The sequence below is a fragment of the Penicillium brevicompactum genome (genome assembly GCF_028827555.1).
Source record: "Penicillium brevicompactum strain IBT 35665 chromosome Unknown utg000002l_segment0_segment0, whole genome shotgun sequence".
In the NCBI taxonomy this organism is placed as follows: Eukaryota; Fungi; Ascomycota; class Eurotiomycetes; order Eurotiales; family Aspergillaceae; genus Penicillium; species Penicillium brevicompactum.
This window is the reverse complement of record NW_026623205.1, coordinates 835,072-852,200: the sequence shown is the minus strand read 5'-3', so window position 1 is coordinate 852,200 and position 17,129 is coordinate 835,072. Positions and strand designations below refer to the sequence as shown.

The 17,129-nt window shown below is 49.9% G+C and overlaps 7 protein-coding genes across 7 annotated transcripts; 3 read left to right on the top strand and 4 right to left on the bottom strand.

Moving 5' to 3' along the window:
- Positions 1 to 192: 192 nt before the first annotated feature.
- On the top strand, positions 193 to 1,262 carry N7506_003112 (homocysteine S-methyltransferase family protein; the record flags this gene model as incomplete). Its single annotated transcript, XM_056952407.1, has 2 exons — positions 193 to 1,062; positions 1,122 to 1,262. 2 exons carry the CDS (start codon positions 193 to 195, stop codon positions 1,260 to 1,262), a joined length of 1,011 nt encoding a protein of 336 aa, XP_056814099.1.
- Positions 1,263 to 1,433: 171 nt separating this feature from the next.
- On the bottom strand, positions 1,434 to 3,141 carry N7506_003111 (putative amino acid permease; the record flags this gene model as incomplete). Its single annotated transcript, XM_056952406.1, has 2 exons — positions 1,434 to 1,550; positions 1,609 to 3,141. The coding sequence occupies 2 exons, from the start codon at positions 3,139 to 3,141 to the stop codon at positions 1,434 to 1,436; spliced, it is 1,650 nt and encodes a 549-aa protein (XP_056814098.1).
- Positions 3,142 to 3,785: 644 nt separating this feature from the next.
- Positions 3,786 to 5,282, top strand: N7506_003110 (uncharacterized protein; the record flags this gene model as incomplete). The annotated part of the gene is made up of 6 exons (XM_056952405.1): positions 3,786 to 3,884; positions 4,248 to 4,339; positions 4,394 to 4,619; positions 4,675 to 4,734; positions 4,794 to 5,090; positions 5,148 to 5,282. The coding sequence occupies 6 exons, from the start codon at positions 3,786 to 3,788 to the stop codon at positions 5,280 to 5,282; spliced, it is 909 nt and encodes a 302-aa protein (XP_056814097.1).
- Positions 5,283 to 5,984: 702 nt separating this feature from the next.
- N7506_003109 (uncharacterized protein) lies at positions 5,985 to 10,076 on the top strand (the record flags this gene model as incomplete). Its single annotated transcript, XM_056952404.1, has 7 exons — positions 5,985 to 6,190; positions 6,246 to 6,558; positions 6,629 to 8,319; positions 8,371 to 9,120; positions 9,327 to 9,391; positions 9,474 to 9,562; positions 9,621 to 10,076. 7 exons carry the CDS (start codon positions 5,985 to 5,987, stop codon positions 10,074 to 10,076), a joined length of 3,570 nt encoding a protein of 1,189 aa, XP_056814096.1.
- A 238-nt stretch (positions 10,077 to 10,314) lies between these two features.
- On the bottom strand, positions 10,315 to 11,641 carry N7506_003108 (glycosyltransferase family 69 protein; the record flags this gene model as incomplete). The annotated part of the gene is made up of 3 exons (XM_056952403.1): positions 10,315 to 10,730; positions 10,778 to 11,003; positions 11,075 to 11,641. 3 exons carry the CDS (start codon positions 11,639 to 11,641, stop codon positions 10,315 to 10,317), a joined length of 1,209 nt encoding a protein of 402 aa, XP_056814095.1.
- A 368-nt stretch (positions 11,642 to 12,009) lies between these two features.
- N7506_003107 (uncharacterized protein) lies at positions 12,010 to 12,765 on the bottom strand (the record flags this gene model as incomplete). Its single annotated transcript, XM_056952402.1, has 1 exon — positions 12,010 to 12,765. One exon carries the CDS (start codon positions 12,763 to 12,765, stop codon positions 12,010 to 12,012), a length of 756 nt encoding a protein of 251 aa, XP_056814094.1.
- A 480-nt stretch (positions 12,766 to 13,245) lies between these two features.
- Positions 13,246 to 16,959, bottom strand: N7506_003106 (uncharacterized protein; the record flags this gene model as incomplete). Its single annotated transcript, XM_056952401.1, has 8 exons — positions 13,246 to 13,383; positions 13,469 to 13,594; positions 13,666 to 13,695; positions 13,744 to 14,193; positions 14,243 to 14,562; positions 14,617 to 14,816; positions 14,867 to 16,181; positions 16,416 to 16,959. The coding sequence occupies 8 exons, from the start codon at positions 16,957 to 16,959 to the stop codon at positions 13,246 to 13,248; spliced, it is 3,123 nt and encodes a 1,040-aa protein (XP_056814093.1).
- Between the last annotated feature and the right edge of the window lie 170 nt (positions 16,960 to 17,129).

Genomic DNA, 17,129 nt, shown 5'->3' with positions numbered 1-17,129 from the left:
ACAACCTGAATCAAGTCACTCTCCACCAACTGCCAGCTGAAACTCATCTCCACTTTTTAACTCTCCATCCTTTTTCTTTACGCAATAAAGAGGGTTATGTAATCATCTTCGCGGGGCCGGCACCGGAAGTCAAAGTAGCTATCAAATACCAAAATCCCCCACCTCACCACCCCAATCCCAATCCCAACCAAAATGGCAAATGTCCAAATCCTCGATGGAGGCCTAGGAACCTCCCTAGGCGATCTCTATAACATACAATTCTCCTCTTCAACCACCCCCCTCTGGGCCTCACACATGCTCGTCAGCGACCCATCAACACTAGAAGCATGCCAAACCGACTTTGGGCGCGCAGGAGTAGACATTCTCCTAACAGCGACCTACCAAGTCTCGCCCGAGGGATTCAAGCGAACCCAAACCACCGAGTATCCCAATGGGATTCCGCAATCTGCTATCGCGCCATACCTGCGCACAGCGGTTGACGTTGCATGCCGCGCCAAAGTGCGCGAGAGCGCCAGTGTAGCACTCAGTCTAGGGCCGTACGGAGCTTGTATGATCCCCGGGCAAGAGTACAGTGGAGCATATGATTCGGAGCATGATTCCGAGGAGAGCTTGTATGCTTGGCACCTGCAGAGATTGAGGATGTTTGTGGATGCGGGAGTGGTGGGGCAATTGAAGTATGTGGCTTTTGAGACTTTGCCGAGACTTGACGAGGTTAGGGCTGTTAGAAGGGCGATGAAGGATTCAGGGATTCAGGTTCCGTTTTGGATTGCCTGTGTGTTTCCCCGGGATGATGAATTGTTACCGGATGGAAGCGAGGTTGGGGAGGTTGTGCAGGCTATGCTTGGATCTGAAGGTGGTCCTGTGCCGTGGGGGATTGGGATCAATTGTACCAAGATGCATAAGCTTTCTGGGCTTGTGGATTCGTTTGGACAGTCTGTGAAGGAGATTGCGGGTGATGCGCCGAGTTTGGTGCTTTATCCTGATGGGACGAATGGGGAGGTTTATAATACTACGACGCAAGTTTGGGAGAAGCCAAGTGAGCTGAATGATAACGTGAGTGACGTGAGTACTTGTTGTCTTCTATTTTGCCCTGGAAGCGGTTTTGCTGACTTGAGATATAGCGACCTTGGGAAGTTCAGCTGGCTCAGGTGGTCAATGAATCATACGACAAGGGCCATTTCAAGTCGTTCCTTGTTGGTGGGTGCTGCAAGGCTTCTCATCAGGATATCAAGAAGCTTGGCGAGCAATTTAAGACTACTTAATCACAACGAGAGAGAGAGAGAGAGAGAGAGAGAGAGAGAGAAATAGGAAGGGAGCTTGAAGTGTGACACCGAAGACGGTGGATGAGGGAATATGTGTTGAATTAATTGTACATCGCTCATGTTGAAAAAACGCCAATAAGGCATGCAAGATATTATACTTCATGAAGTCATCTAGAAAAGCCAATCATAAAATCTTTTCCAAAAGCCAGTACGCGGAGTTTCATCTCGCGTGATCTCTCCATCTTGGAGACGACCTGACCATAGATCGATGTTGGCAGCACGTTCATACTGTTGACATATTAGCGAGTCTGGCAGGTATAAGATGAGAGTTGTGACTGAGACTAACCTTGGTGCGATAGAAAAGCTTCCAGCAAATGATAGGGACAATGAAGATAGGGATACCGATATACGAAGCGACGAAGTTTGACGTATTCCAGTTACCCTTCAAAAAGACAGGGAAACCAGCAACCAATGTGATGATTGTGGAGCCAATGAAACCAAACCAGGCGGCATAAGGTTGAAAAGGTGCCTTCCATGGGAGGGTGTCACGGCTGACGTTCTGCTTCTTCATCGCCGCATAGAAGCGAATGTAGCAGAAGCAGAGAGTTGCCCAAGCAATCAGTCCAGCGACGGTACTGAGGTTAAGAAGCCACGTGAATGCCTGGGAAGCACCACCGGAGCCAAGACTCAGGTATGCGAGAGGCCCAAAAAGCCAGGACGTGATGACAGCCACGTATGGCACACCCTTCTTATCCACACGCCCGAAGAATTGAGGAAGCTGACGGTCGGTGGTCATGGCGACGATCATGCGCGATCCGACCCAGCAGTATGAGTTACCGGCGGACCAAGCTGCAATGAGGATACACGCGTTCACGATAGAAGGCAAGGCTTTGATACCAGCGTTGGAGATGGCAATGACGAAAGGCGAGCTGTTTGCGTTGTCATCGCCGGAGACAAGACCCGCAGATCTGGGGTCTACAATGATACCGATGAGAAGTGCACCGAGGATGTAGAAAAAGGCAATGCGGTAAGTCACTCGGCGAGCGGCTTTCGGAATGGCGCGGTGTGGATCAACCGATTCAGATGCAGTGATGACAACTGTCTCGACACCGATGAAACTGAAAGAGGCGTTGACGAAGGACGACAAGAAGCCGAAGAAGTGTCCTGCGGGGCCAGTGACACCATTGTAGTTGGTCCACGGACCGGGGTTGTTCCAATAGCGGAATCCGATAGCATCGCCCTTCGGACCACCGCCTGCAGTGATCACAAGAGAGACAACAACGAGGCCGAGGAAGCAGAGAACCTTCACGCCACCTCCAAACACTTCACTTTCACCATAGAATCTCACACTCATCAAATTGATCCATAAAATCAGAACCAATCCAACTGTGATGACTACCGCAGGTGTTATATCCGTCCAATATGAAACAATGACCGCCGCCGCCGAAACCTCAGACGCGATCGCGATCGTATAGCAATATCCGTATGAGATAGCAAGCGAGAATCCAACAGATGGGTCGATAAACCGTGTCGCCCAGTGCGGGAAGGAACCGGCGGTCGGGAAGAGCGTCGCCAGCTCAGCAATACTTTGCATAACAGCCCACAGAATAGAACCAACAACGATATAGGCGAGGAGCAAGCCAGCCGGTCCAGCCTTGGCATAGGCCGATCCTGTTCCCACGAACAGACCGGTTCCAATACCACTGCAGAAACCGATCATGGTGACATGGTAATTGCGCAGACGTCGCTGCAAAGGCGCGCGACCGCCTACGCCCAGCTCGAATTCGGATTTCGGGTCGACATCGTATGAGAAGTCTGCGTCGGGCGCGGGAGCGACTTTCTCGTCCTTGAAGTCGGACTTGTCCATCTCGATGGCCATGATCGAGTCCCCAGTGCTGAGAGGAATGAACACCAGGTCGGGGGAGTGCGCGCTTTTTCTTCATATTTTTTTTGGCTTGAAATCTTATTTCAGATTAAGCACGACATCGGCCATCCGTCTTCGCGCACCGGTTTGTGCTCCACCGCGGGGAGGCTCATTGGATTGTGTGCCTCCGGGACTCGGCCTCTCCACTTTTTTTCGGGCCCCGGGGGCGATTGACTAACTTTTTCTCCCATGCTCGCCATCACCAGCAAATGGGTGCTGAGAGTGTGTTTCATCTGGTTGCATGTTCCCCGTGGGTACACGTACGCGATTGGAATGTGGACGGATGTGGAAGGCGTCCAGATGCCTGCAGAAGGCACGTGATGTGAGAGGCTCTGGGGAACTTCAAATGTTGCAGCCTAATTTTGGAGGCGTCGATTCTGCCTGAGGTGTCCCGCTTCGAACCGTGCCGTCGCAGATCTCCATGACTTTAAATTACTGCCATCTTTTCTCCGAAGCTCGCACATGAATTATTCTGATAATGCCTTGGTGAAAGCTTCACTCTATCAGAACCCCTTCGAGAGTCGAATGAGATATGCAAATCTGGCTATAACACTCACTCCTATTGAGCCAACGCTATTCTCTTGCAAAGAAAGAGAACGATGCCGGTCGCGGCCGAGGCCAAGCCCGGGAAGGCACCTGGAATGTTGCCACGCCCGACAGAACAAATCGATGCACTGGAACCATCGGATAGCCGGCAGGTTTGAATGGGTAGTCGGCCCAGTGGAGCTGGAGATGAAGGCAAATTAGTCAGATCTTACCATTGGCCATTAAAGCAATGGGAACCTCAAAATTCACAAATCCTAGTTCATGACTTTGCCCAATACATAAATTTGTGGAATACTGCACATCAAGATTGGTGTGTATCGAGAGTCGAGCTTGGCATCAGATCTCCATTCTCACATCCCACGGTGGCGACTTCATCTTTCAACCCCGCACGGCAGACCCTACCCTCAGCCCTGGAGTAAAGATGCCCTGCTCATGGTGCTTTTCTTTCAGACGACACCGATCAGTGAGCTATATAAAATCGAGAAAGAAGTGACCGTGTACTAAGAGTCGCATAGCCATCACCCTTGCCCTTGCCTCCACCAACGCCTGAGAGCGAAAATCATGGGTTCAAAGTGCTATACCAGGGCAAAGGACCCGTTGAAGTGGAGTATGTACTCAAGCTGTCTACGTGATATGACTTTGAATCTAAACCGTGGTGTAGCATCGTTGCCGTACATGGGTTGAATGGGCATCGAGAACGATCCTGGACCGCAGCAAACGGTACAAATTGGCTCCGCGACTTGCTGCCAAAAGATATGCCCAGCATTCGGGTGGCCTCATGGGGCTGGAGTTTACCAATCGCAGAGAAGTCATCTGAAAGAACTTCACAACAGGCAATATCCGAAAAGCTGATCCACGACTTGTGGGAGCTAAGATCGTCGACAAACGTATGTGGTCTTCGCAGTGGACGGCCCTTTGGAGGATCTAACAGATATATTACAGACAATCCACCGTCCGATTATTTTCATCGCACATAGTGCGGGAGGTCCAATAGTCAAGAGTGTAAGTGCATTGTCATTCGCCGCATCCCCCCCGGCTGGATTACCGCTGACACCCCCCAGGCTCTGGTATACTCCAAATCGGCACCCACAGGCCCCACTCAAGACCTACACAGTATCAAAGGCTCAACACGCGGGGCGATTTTCCTAGGATCCACCGAGCTAGGCTCAAGACTTGCAGGGTTAGAGAATTACCTGACTAGCGCGCAAGGCTCCGACCAGGAGTCGAGTGAAGTATACCAAGAAGCGCTGTGGCTGGTGAACACTTTGCACCGGTACAATGTTATCAGTGATGGTATCTGGACGTTATCCGTTCACGAAAGACCTGGGTCCTCAAGTTCGGAGACCAAATGGGACGAGGTTTGATTATCGTTACCCCGATGCCATTTGCTTTTGCTAACCTTGGGACACTTGTAGGGCAACTGCTCACACATTTTTTCCAGAGCTGGCCACGATGATATGATCAAGTTCGAAAGGTTCACCGAGGAGGGTTATTTACAGATCAAAGAGCATTTAATGTTCGTTGATCTGAATACAGAATTTGGTGCCTAAAGGGTGAGGCCACATTACTGCCTGAGGCCAAATGCAACACCGTGCACATCTGACGTAGTTCATGAACATACTACATTTAGTCCCTATTTACCTACAGTTACCAGGACACAACGACAAAGATGAATGATTTTTCCAATTCTTCAATGGGTCTGTATGTACGGAGTAAATTGCACTCCGTACGGAGTATTCCATAGTGAGATCGTACAGTACGGAATAGGCCAAAAACTCTTGGCAACCGAGGTCCAATACAATAAATCACCAACTAGCAGACCCCCTTTCCCCATAACTCCCAATCCGGCCAGGGCTTCGATAGTGTGCCTGGAACCAGACTGTTCCAATCCAAACTTTACAATAAAGTTACCTAACGGCCTGCAATTTCGATCAATTTCTGTGTTTTAGCCCAGAGAATTTTCAATGCCAAGGCCAGAGATGGTGCTAGCATAAGGCGGAGGTGACTTTGTGCAGGCTTTAATGCGCCGATCTCCAAAGCAATAGGGAAAGCCCACATGGTGATCAGCCAACGGGTTAAGACATTTGCTTCTTAAGGATCGGGATAAACGAATCAAATACTGGCATCACGCCGATCCTTTCTGCCCGTCAGAAACTTACCCGCGTCACCTCTCCCCTCATTCCGTTTCCGAGGGTTCTCCCTTTAAGCTCTATCTCGAATTCCTTTCTCTGCATGCTTCATGCACACACATCATGACTGAGCAAACCCGGTCTGCGTCTCCTGCCGGGTCTGCGCCCGCAAAGCCCAAAGGCAGGAAATTGCCTGCGTGGCTCGACCACTTCAATGCCCGCGACCTCAAGGTGCTCTTCCGCTGTGCGCTGGCGGCTTGGGTCGCCTCGCTGTTGATTTTTATCACCCCGTCCCTGACCACAATCGGTACAGCGACGTTTTTCGCAACGTGAGTGATTAGACTCAAGTAGACGCTGTCGACCACATCCACTAATCCCCTTCAGTCTGGTGTTGTTCATGGTCCCTCCGACCGGCATTGTATTTATCTTCTTGCTGGGATCTCTGACTCTCATCCTGGGCATGGCCCTTGGTTGGGCCTGGGGTGTCATTGCTATGAAAGCGGCGCAGGCTGCTCGGCCAGCCATCGAAACCCAGGCGAGACTTCAATTGCTTGGCCAGACGGCTTATGCTACCGCAAATGCCACCGGGGAGAGCCTTGCGGCTGTTCAACAGGTGCTAGTCTATTCAGGCTTCATGCTGGATGCCCGCGTGACAGCTGTCTACTATTGTTTGATCGCTGTGTTCATCTATCTGGTGGTGAGTATCTCTGGATTTCGGCCTCGGGGTAGAGAGTGAAGGGTTGAGCACAGATCTAACTTATTTCCAGTCTCGTCTGCGGGCGAAGAACCCTAAAATGATCTTGCTACAGATTTTCGCCATCATTATTGTCGATGTTACGCTGACTATTGGCCCGTTGCTCCCGTCATTCAACGGGACGATCGCCAAGGTTCTGGTTGAGCCGGCGGCCATTGGTATTGGTCTTGGACTGGTTGCCCACTTTATCTTCTTCCCTCGATCTACTTCTCATGTTGTCCTTGATGGGATGCAAGGGCTTGTGTGTTTGCTGAAAGGCCCCCTGGATGCCACGGAGACCAGCCTTCTGAAAGGTGATGACCTTGTTCTCGCAGAGCTAAACGCGATCAAGGTGAAGTGCATCGCGACGTACAAGAGCATTGAGCCGGCAATGGGATTCTTACCATTGGACTTTTCGGTAGGTTGGTGGGGAGCCGACGACGTGAAAAGCTTGAAGCAACCCATGCGCCAGGCATTGATGACTAGTCTGTCCTTGTTGGAAGTCCATATCGCCCGTATTGGAGGACATGCAAAGCTGGAGAAGCTCCATCAACTTACTCTCGATCACGACTCTGATACCGAGTCGCAAGATACCGGAAAGGAAAAGAATCGCCCGCGCGAGGTAGGCATGCGTCAATTGATTCAAAGCGTGAACCTCGTCCAAGCGCTCCGAAGCCCGGAACATGAATCCCTTCGGTCGGAAACTGTCAATGCACTTCAATTCTCCAGCAAGGATCTTCTTCCAGCATGCCAGCAAGCCACGGAATTGGTTGCCGAGTGCATTGGCACTGTGAATAAAAGATGGTTCGGTCGTGCATCCAAAGAACACCTGAACGAGCTGCATGAGCGTGCTCAGTCTGCGCTGCAGAACCTCCAATCGCTGCGCCAATCATTCGCTACAGAAACCACCGAGCGCCTCATTTCAACCCATGCTGAAATATTCGACGAGAAGGGTATGCTCAAGTCGCTTGACGAGTCTTCGGTGCATAGAGTCAGAGGCATCACTATCGGAATGATCTATGAGGAGCAACTTCTCGGCGTTGCAGACGGATGGGAGCGTGTACTAGGACAACTTGTCGTTCTGTTAAAAGAACGTCAGAAAATTCGCCTGTGGCTACCAAAGGGTCTGCGGTACGCGGTCAACTGGGTTCGTCGCAAGAACGCCGTGGCACCTATCCCAGCAGCCTCAAACCCAATTGTGGACCCGGACGTTGCAGAAGCCCAGTCCAAAGCCGCCCAGCAGCATCTTCGCATCAGCAGAGGTTATCGTGTGAACCGTCGCAGTGGATTGGGTAAGGCAATCATTGGGTCTTACCATTGGTTCATCAACACTGATGGTTTGTATGCCTTGCGAATGGTTATTGTTACCATTGCACTCGCTATTCCTGCGGCCATTCCCCATACCGCGGGTTTCTATTATCGAGAGAAGGGCCTCTGGGCCCTGATCATGGGACAAACGACCTTGGTCATCTACATGGCAGACTTCACATTCTCGCTCTTATGCCGAGCTATCGGTACGATCATTGGTGGTATTCTGGGGCTTCTTGCGTGGTACATTGGCTCAGGACACGGTGAAGGCAATCCATACGGTCTCGCCGCCATCATGGCAGTTGTGATTATCATTCTTATGTGGGGACGTATCTTCGCCCCCGTCGCCTTGCTCCAGGCCATGATGATGGCTGGTGCGACATGCATTCTGGTCATCGGATACAGCTACGACGACACGTAAGTTCACTTGTTCTCGCGCCAGGCTCTATGCTAACTAACAGCGTTTAGGCATATTCCGGCGTACGGAAACCCAGGCTGGGGCTACGCCGTCTTCTGGCGACGACTCGTGCTCGTCCTGATCGGATCCGCAGCCGCACTCATCGTCCAACTGTTCCCTCGCCCCCCCTCCGCTTCGCGCCACATCTGCAAATCTCTTTCCAACGTCATCCGCTCATTGTCTGATCACTACGCTCTCCTTCTGTCCTGCTGGGGCCAAGGGCGCGAGGAAGGTCTTGCCGCCGAACAAATAGCTCTCGACCTTGCCGAATCCCTCACTGGATTAGATGGACCAATTGCACTCCTTCGGTTTGAGTTCTCCAGCTCGCCCTTTGACAGCGAACGTTTGGGCCAGGTTAAATCACTCTGCCAAGAGCTGAACCAGAACCTCGCTCGTCTGCTATATCTATCTGCTTCCCTCCCAGAGCATCTTCAAAGCCGACTCGCGCGCCAAGCGGGTCTCCTGGACCACCGCAATATCGGCGATGTCATGGCTGTCCTCGGAATAGTGGAGCAATCGCTTAAGACAGGAGATGCTCTCCCCGAAGTCCTTCCCACACCTCTGCTCAAGCGCTGTCATGACTTCTGGCTTTCGCGCCAGGTGGAAATCACCCTCAGCACCGACTTGATCCGTGACGAAAACTACCGCCGGTTCTGCGTCGCTGTCAGCGCTTACCTCAAGTTCCTGGCCGCCGTGGATGACCTGGTACTCGTCATGAAGGGTACCTTGGGCGAATCGCATATTGTCAATCGAGATCTGGTGTATGACCAGAATGTATAAAGCCCATGTATATAATAACTATAGTATTCGCCGTTGAGAACCGGTTTCGGCAAAATGCTCAAAAAGATGTGTCATAGAAAAGCGAATCCCCTCACATTCCCCGCACGCCCCCTTTTCTCCAATTTTTGATTTTCTCCAATTTTCAAGCCCATATTTTTTGGGATGGAAATTGCTTCTAATCTTCTAGATACCCGTTGAAACCTAATCTTTTGTTACGCGATGTCTTCACGTCTCGCCCGTCTGCCTCGGTGGGTCAGCCACTGGCTTGGCTATCGCCCCGAGGCTCCTAAGCCACTACCAGCATACCAAGTCGCCTTATGGTCTTTTATTATAGCGTTCTGCGGCCTGTCCGTTCTCCAAGCAATCTTCAATTACTCAGATTATTTCAAAGAACGAAATGTGCCGGGAATAGTGGCATCTTACGTGAGTGGCCAAAAAAAAAAACCATCAAAATTGACCAATGACTCATAAATGGAAACAGGGTGCATCCGCCGTCCTCGTGTTCGGAGCAATTGAAAGCCCTCTGGCCCAACCGCGTGCCCTTGTCTTCGGTCACTTCTTCAGTGCTCTGATTGGTGTTTGCATCACCAAGCTCTTTAGCCTGATGCCGGAAGCCCGCTTTGAGTCTCTCCGTTGGTTGGCGGCTTCGCTGTCGACGGCTATTGCTATTGTCGTTATGCAGCTGACGGGCACGACGCATCCTCCTGCTGGTGCTACGGCCTTGCTGCCTGCTACGAACCAGGAGATCTGGGAGTTGTCTTGGTACTACTTGCCGATTGTCCTATTGTCATCGGCTATGCTTCTGGTTTGTGCGCTGCTGCTGAATAATGTGCATCGTCGCTATCCTGCCTTCTGGATTGCTCCGAACCCTCCGAAGCCTGCGCCTGCTCCCGTTGAGAAGAAGGAAGAGGAAGAGAGTACCAAGAGCCCTGTTTGATTGGGGCTGCAATGCATCGTGCATGTATAATCAAAAAAGATACTATAATTTGGGCTGTATATACACTTTCCAAGGTGACCCGAGATATTCCGTTAATATACTATTTGCATTGATCAGGAGCGCACGGTACCTCATTCGAGCGGAAAATAGTGGCTGAGCATCAATTCCGAAATTCGACTATGTGCGATATCCGATGAAACACCAGATGTATGTACGACAGCGCGACCACGGTCCAGATCTACACATGTATCCAACCGTATCGATGCAGGATCTGCATCTCGTTGATGATACATATCTGACCATCTTCTTGATTCCGAGGATCCAGAGCTCTCCAGCGATCAATCTGGCCTCGAATCATCTCCCCCTTGAGCCAAGAAATGTCACTCAAGCGACGGAGTCGATTAGTCCATATTCCCTGCAATATCCTCCAAGCCGAAACCCAATTCATGGTTGGATGAACCGCAGCGTAAGCAGCGCCATTGTATCCGACCCTGACCAGTGGATTGAGGTAGACGCCCTTTTGGATGGATAATGGATTATCTGCATGGATGAGACAACACTCAGAACCCTCGAGATGGAGCTGTGCGAGTGAGTCTGGGATACCGCGGAATCGAAGCGGTGGGCTGGAAAGGAATGGTTTCGCCGGCATTGCAACTGGAAGGGGTCAGCGATTGTGTTATTTGGAGGAAATATGCTTGTACCCATGCCGTTCCAACAGCTTGTCACTGGTACTGGCTTCATATGCTTCATCGCATCTCGAGATCGCTTGGAGCCAAAGTAGGGCCATGACTGCATGATGGCTTCATGTCCTTTACTGTCCCGCAGAGCAAAGGTATCATAATAGTGAGGAGGCTTGGAAAAGTCCAAGGAACAAGCAGCTCCGTATTGACCTTTGTTAGTATCCAGAAGCTCAATGACATCGCTCGGCTATTGCGACAATCGGAGCATGATCAGCATATTCCCATGAAGCCCAGCCATCAGTAATTCACCCAACTCACAGTAAACACAACATCGTTCAGAAACAAGATCTTATCAAAAGTAATCCCCTTCCGCGCAAGGTCCTGCAACGGCAACAGACTCAAATTCCGTATCCTCGCCAGATACGGTATTCGCCTAAGTTGCGTATTGCCTTTAGGAGTTTGAATCCAGCCCTCGCCTCTAGCCGGCGCAGCAATTTCATCCTGATGCGTAACAGGCGAGAGAGTGACATTCCGCGGGACACCCAATTTGTCAAGCTCCCAGTCCAACTCTCTCAATGCACCTTTTGTATTGTCATAACTCCCACTTTCGTATATGCTGACGAAAACATTATCCGGCCCAAGCTCTGAGACTAGATGTAGAAGAGCCTTGTTCCAGTGACTGCGCAGTACAAGCTCGTTATTCCAATTCACGCTTGCGATGTAGATCCGTTCTGTGTTTCGGGATGCGCGCGGGCTGCGGGATTCTGCTTCGCATATTCGTCCCTGGATCAAGTGGAGCTCAATCAGACTCCAGCTGATGAGTATTAAGATCAAAGCTCGGGAGAGACGGTATCGGAATCCTCTTCTGGTGGAAAGAAGCGACATGGGTGTGGGCGTGGGAGGCGGTAGTTCGGGTTGCGGAGGGCTGGGTCCGATGCGATCTTTCTGACATGATCTCGAGGACGAATGAGATGGAGGTTTGTGAAATGTTCAATGAAGGGAGGGGAGAATCAAGGGGTGGTATAAACACGAGGCTGCTCGCTGGGCGACATTCCGAAGAAGGGATGCTAGAGATCAATACTGTCTTAGACATGTTGCGTGAAAATCAATGAGCTCGGTGATTTAAGAACAGAGAATGAAATTGAGAGATTTCAATTGAGAATCGCGCAAAGATTACTGCAAGTTGGTATACTATGCAGTGGAAATATTATACAAGGGATGGATCAGGTATCAAAGAGAACACCAAGTCTCCATCACGCCAACAAATTCAACAGAGCAGTCATAGCAAATGCCGCTCCAACAAGTCTCTTAAAACCTGAGTGACACCGAGACCCCACACCGGTCTGAGTAGCATCTGAACTTGAAGTAGTGCTAACACCCTCAACCCACGGCTGACCAGGCAGCGTATCCGAGCTTTCCTCGATTTCCGCCGCAGTAAGAAGCTCATTTTCAAGCAAAGCGCAGTCTATCCGATCATCGCTCTTGGAAATACTATTGGTCACGGAAATCGGAAGATCAAACACAGTGTAGTAATCCGTGTCATTCCAGCGGAAAGCTTGGTGCATCGAGATATTGTATGCGCCGCGCGCTGAATCCTTCGAGCCCGATCCATCGCCGACGAGGCATTCGGGCCAGATCCAGTTCACATGTTTGACGGTGGATGATGGCTCCAGATCCAGAACTGGGTAGGCATAGCTGGTGTTTGAGGCGGGCTTTGTCCCGTTGGAGATGGTGAAATTGTGCGATTGAGACTCGGAGGTCAAGAATAGGGTTATGCTGTGGAATTGGGTGGATGACTCAGATTGGCTTGGTGGCCATGGAAGTTTTCCATTTCCTGAGACGTCGATCGCGACTTGGAGGTTATCTGAGGGTTTGGTTAGTATATGTTGGGTGAAGTGAAGTATAAAGGCCCACTCGCCTCCTCCCAGTGGGGTGTTGGGTTGCGGTGCGTCAACAATCGCTAATCCCGGCGTGTAGACTTGCCCGTTGACGATAGTAAAATTGACCATTTTGAAATAATTATGTTTTGAAAGACGAGGTGCGCGACCAATTTCGTTTTATTGCAGTGCGCTAAGGGTCTCATCTCCGAAGGGTCCGCTGCTGTTACTAGCGCCTTGGAGTTAATCTATTTTCTTTCGCAACCAATTGGTTTCTTTCCCTCAAAATTATTGAGGTACTTTCGAATCCTTTTGCAGAGTATAGCATTATCGGTTGAAATATTTCATTTGAAATATAAGATATCCCTGGTGATAGGCCATGCCTATGGACATACATGAACAGCAGGTATGCTCCCAGGGTTTGCAGTATAAGCCCTCGTTTTCCAACCTTCTATGCCTCCTCCGTAATGAATGGAATTAAAAGCTATGAATAATTTGGTATTGTACATTGCTAGCCTAATGGGGCCACCGAGAATCTACTCAATTACCATGGAAGGATGGGATGTCTCACGAGATAGAGAGGATTCTTGATATTCACGAGTCAGAGAGCCTCTAAGAGCGCTTTTTTCCAAACTTCGGAAATTGCATTGTCCTGTGTTTTCTGAGGTCAATACGCCCCAAAGACTCTTCGTCTCCGACCTTGTCACGTTTGAATAACATTTTCAATTGTTGTTCAATCGTATCTTCCAACTATTGACGAATTAGTCAGTTCAGAAGATGGGGATACCGCCGAATGGGAACCAAGGGCAACCAATAGGGGTCTCAAGCTACTCACGCCCTTTTTAGTCTTGAACAGTATCCATATGGCCAAAGTCAAGATGATAGTGCCTGCAGCAAATGGGATATATAGCCACCAAGATGGGTTCGATGCGAGAATATCGATATTCATCCCGAAAAGACTCTATAGCTGCTATTAGCCACGCTCGCCATGCGAACATCATAGTGTGCAAATTCTCTGGGTGGGGCTCTTACTGCAATGAACATGAGTGGCAGGAAAATAAACTGCTCAAAAGTTAGTAATTGAGAGACTGTGGGTGGATTAAGGCCTACAGTGATCCAACTGAGACGCTTCATGCTTCTGTTCATGGTAGTGGACTTCTGTGCCTCTGCGATCGAGGTAAGGTTGAATTCCTGCATCGATTTAGTGACCTCGAACATGATGGATTGGGCGATTGGGCGCACCAGTTGAATTAGCTCCTGAGAAATAAGATCCAGAGATAATAACCTCTCTTCCACCATTTTCTCCGTATCTTCTATCTCATCCACAAAAAGCCGTTTTTTCGAATCCCGAGAGGGTCTGGTAGGCGTCGACATCAACCGAGGGGCAGGGGCTCTCAAGCCCAATTGTCTCCATCGTAGGAAAAATCTCTCATGGAATGATCGAAGAATTGACATCTGGTTAGAAAATAGAAATTTGAATTCATTCCATGTTTGGGCATCTCTCAGATGGTCATTAATCAAGTTTGTGTTCCTTCCATTGGAGCGGAATGTTTCGCCTCGCTAATTGAAGATCAGTAATGCAGGTCAAATGGGTATTTGGATCTCATACCATCTGCGAAAGATGCTTTTCTGCCGACTGAAAAATCTGGCTCCACTCATCTGCTAGCTGCTTGATGTAGGGTATCAAAATCTCGTCATCATCTGGTAGTTCTGGAATTTTGCAATCTTCAAACGTCGTGAAAACGACTTTGCATTCAAGCTTTACTTCGGGGGACGTAAGTGAGGATGGCGGGTGAACCTTTTCCGGCTTGACCAAAATCCAAACCATGGCATGGTTCTTTGGTTTGATTTTCAAAGATGTAGCAGCTGAAAGGGTGGCTATCTGGTGTATTTCGCAAGAGGGTAGGATCACACGGCATTCGAGAAAACCTTGAGTCATCAGTATGACGGATTTTGGTTTGAGTAAGGATATCTTTCACTGACATTGAGAGCGAGAAGGCTGGCTCAGAGCCACTGCACTCGGAAATTGATTGAGCTGCACTTTCCAGTTCCAGTGGTCTTTTTTCTCGTCATATCTAGCTCTGATGATCAATTTGTCGGGCTGTTTCATCAATGCCTTACGCCACCATCGCAAATAGAATCCATTGGAAGAGTGATTAAGGAGCCTGTCGTTTCGAAGAAGACTGTAAGGGTGAGCACATATTCCAAATGATCAGTATGCCAAAGGTCTTACACGAGTGCTCTCTGAAATGAAGCGGTTGCAACACACTTATCATCCTGTGCTGATACACTTGAGATGGAGCGGTAATCCAAGGGATATGAAGCTGTATGGAAATACTTTATCAATTCCAGACTATTCATCATTTGTACTGAAGGTAAGTCTGGCCCGTTCAGAGCTAGAAAGATGTTATCTTTCCGATTAGAACCTTCAGCTTGTCTCCAATTGGTCGCCTTGATGGTTTGGTCGACTGTTCCATCTCTCGCAACACGAGGGAAGATTTGACTCATCATCCTGAAATTTTTCAGTTGAGAGGCGCGCTGGAATGCAGTGGTGTTGTTGAAATCCGGAATATGCACATTAGCATCATGGTCGACGAGCCATTCTGCAGCCTCCAAAAAGTCATTCTCAACAGCACGATGTAATGGGGTACATCCGTCGAAGTCTGCTTTATCAATAGCAGAGTTGAGAATATTTTCCCAAGTGTTTCCCTCTTTGGTTTTGAGAGCTCTATCCAACGAATTCTTGAGACTTTGGAAAGACTCCGGGTAATGTATGGCAATACAGAGTGGCGTTTGCTTAAAAGCATCCGTATGGCCTATAAAAGTGTGTGCGCCGGCCTCAAGAAGTAGATCGAGCGTGCTCACATCTTGGCAAACCACGGCAATATGTAGCAATGATGCGCCCTGATCATCAGTCGCGCAAAGGCTAACATTTGCACCTCGCTCAAGCAGCAATTTCACACTTCTATTCCGCCCCAAAGATACTGCAGCTTGAAGCGCAGAGCCATGAAGACCACCTTGAGCGTTGACATCTGCACCCCGGTCAAGGAATAGCTTGATTAGGTCCAAATTCTCACAATTTGCACATGCTGCGGCTTGAAGGGCAGAGCCGTATCGACCACCTCTAGCATCCACATGTGCCCCTTGACCAAGAAGTAAGTTGACAACATCTAAGGTCCCAGAAGATGTGTATGCAGCAGCCTGGAGAGGGTTTCCAAATTCTCCACCCTGGTCATTGACATCCGCTCCCCAGTCCAGGATGAGCCTGATCATACGTAAGGCATCCTGATTATCTGAGCATGCGGCGGCGGCTTGAAGAGCATTTCCGTATAGGCCGCCTTGGCTGTTGACATCCGCACCTTTTTCAAGAAGTAGCTGCACAGTATCGAATGAGCCTCTGTTTGCTGAATGCTGAAGAGCACTTGTGCATTGATCTTTCACAATGATTCCGGCGTCAACAAGAAGCTTCACGAAAATGAATGAGTTGTGGTGTTTGAGTGCTGCACTTGAAAGATAAAGGCCGCCGGAGTCGTTGACATTGGCCCCCGCTCAATGAGTAAAGTGGCAATGTCCAAGCTTTCATTCAGAATTGCAGCATGAAGGGGGGTTGTATATCTCCCGCCGGCTTTGTTCACATCGGCCCCACTATCAAGAAGTATTCTAACCGCCTCTAGCTTCCTAGAGCCCACCGCGGCTAGAAGGGGAGTATAATATTCATCAACGGGAGCGTCCACACAAGCCCCCCCGAGAAAGAAGTAGCCGAATGGCATCTGGTTTCCCACTAGAAGCTGCAGCCGCAAGAGCGGTCCCAGATTCAGCCCATCGGGCGTCTACGTCTGCCCCGTTGTCCAGAAGCAACTTGACAACATCGAGGGCTCCTTTCGTTGCTGCAGCCCGGAGGGCGTTACCGCCAGGGGCATTCACATCAGCGCCACTAGAGAGAAGCAGCCTGACGGCGTCTAAATCCCCGCGGGATGCTGCCGCGTCCAGAGCAGCACCGCCAATGGCTTTTAGATCGGCCCCGGAGTCAATCAGCAGTGTTATAGCATCCAAGTTGCCACTGAGAGCTGCAGCCTCCAGAGCAGTTCTGAAGTCACCGCCGGGGGCATTTACATCCGCTCCATGATCAAGTAACAGCTTGATAGGCTCTAATCTTCTGCGGGATGCTGCCGCAGAGAGCGCATTTCCATGTATACCGCCAAGTGCATTCACATCTACCCCCTGGCTAAGGAGCGTTTTCATGGTACTCAAATCACCATGTAATGCGGCATGTGTAAGAGGACTCAGTTGTCCCTCCACGGGTTCCCCGAACACATCGAGAGCCATGTTGGGTAGCAAGTGCAGCAGATGATCACCCTCTAAAAAGGGAAATTGAATCTATGTGTCATGAAAGACTATGTTAGAGCTGCCAATGGTCGAGGGCTCTTCTAGTGTAGTCAAGATAAGGGACTCACCGTGCTTGACCAAACCCCTAGCGCTAAGCTAGATTTCCGCAC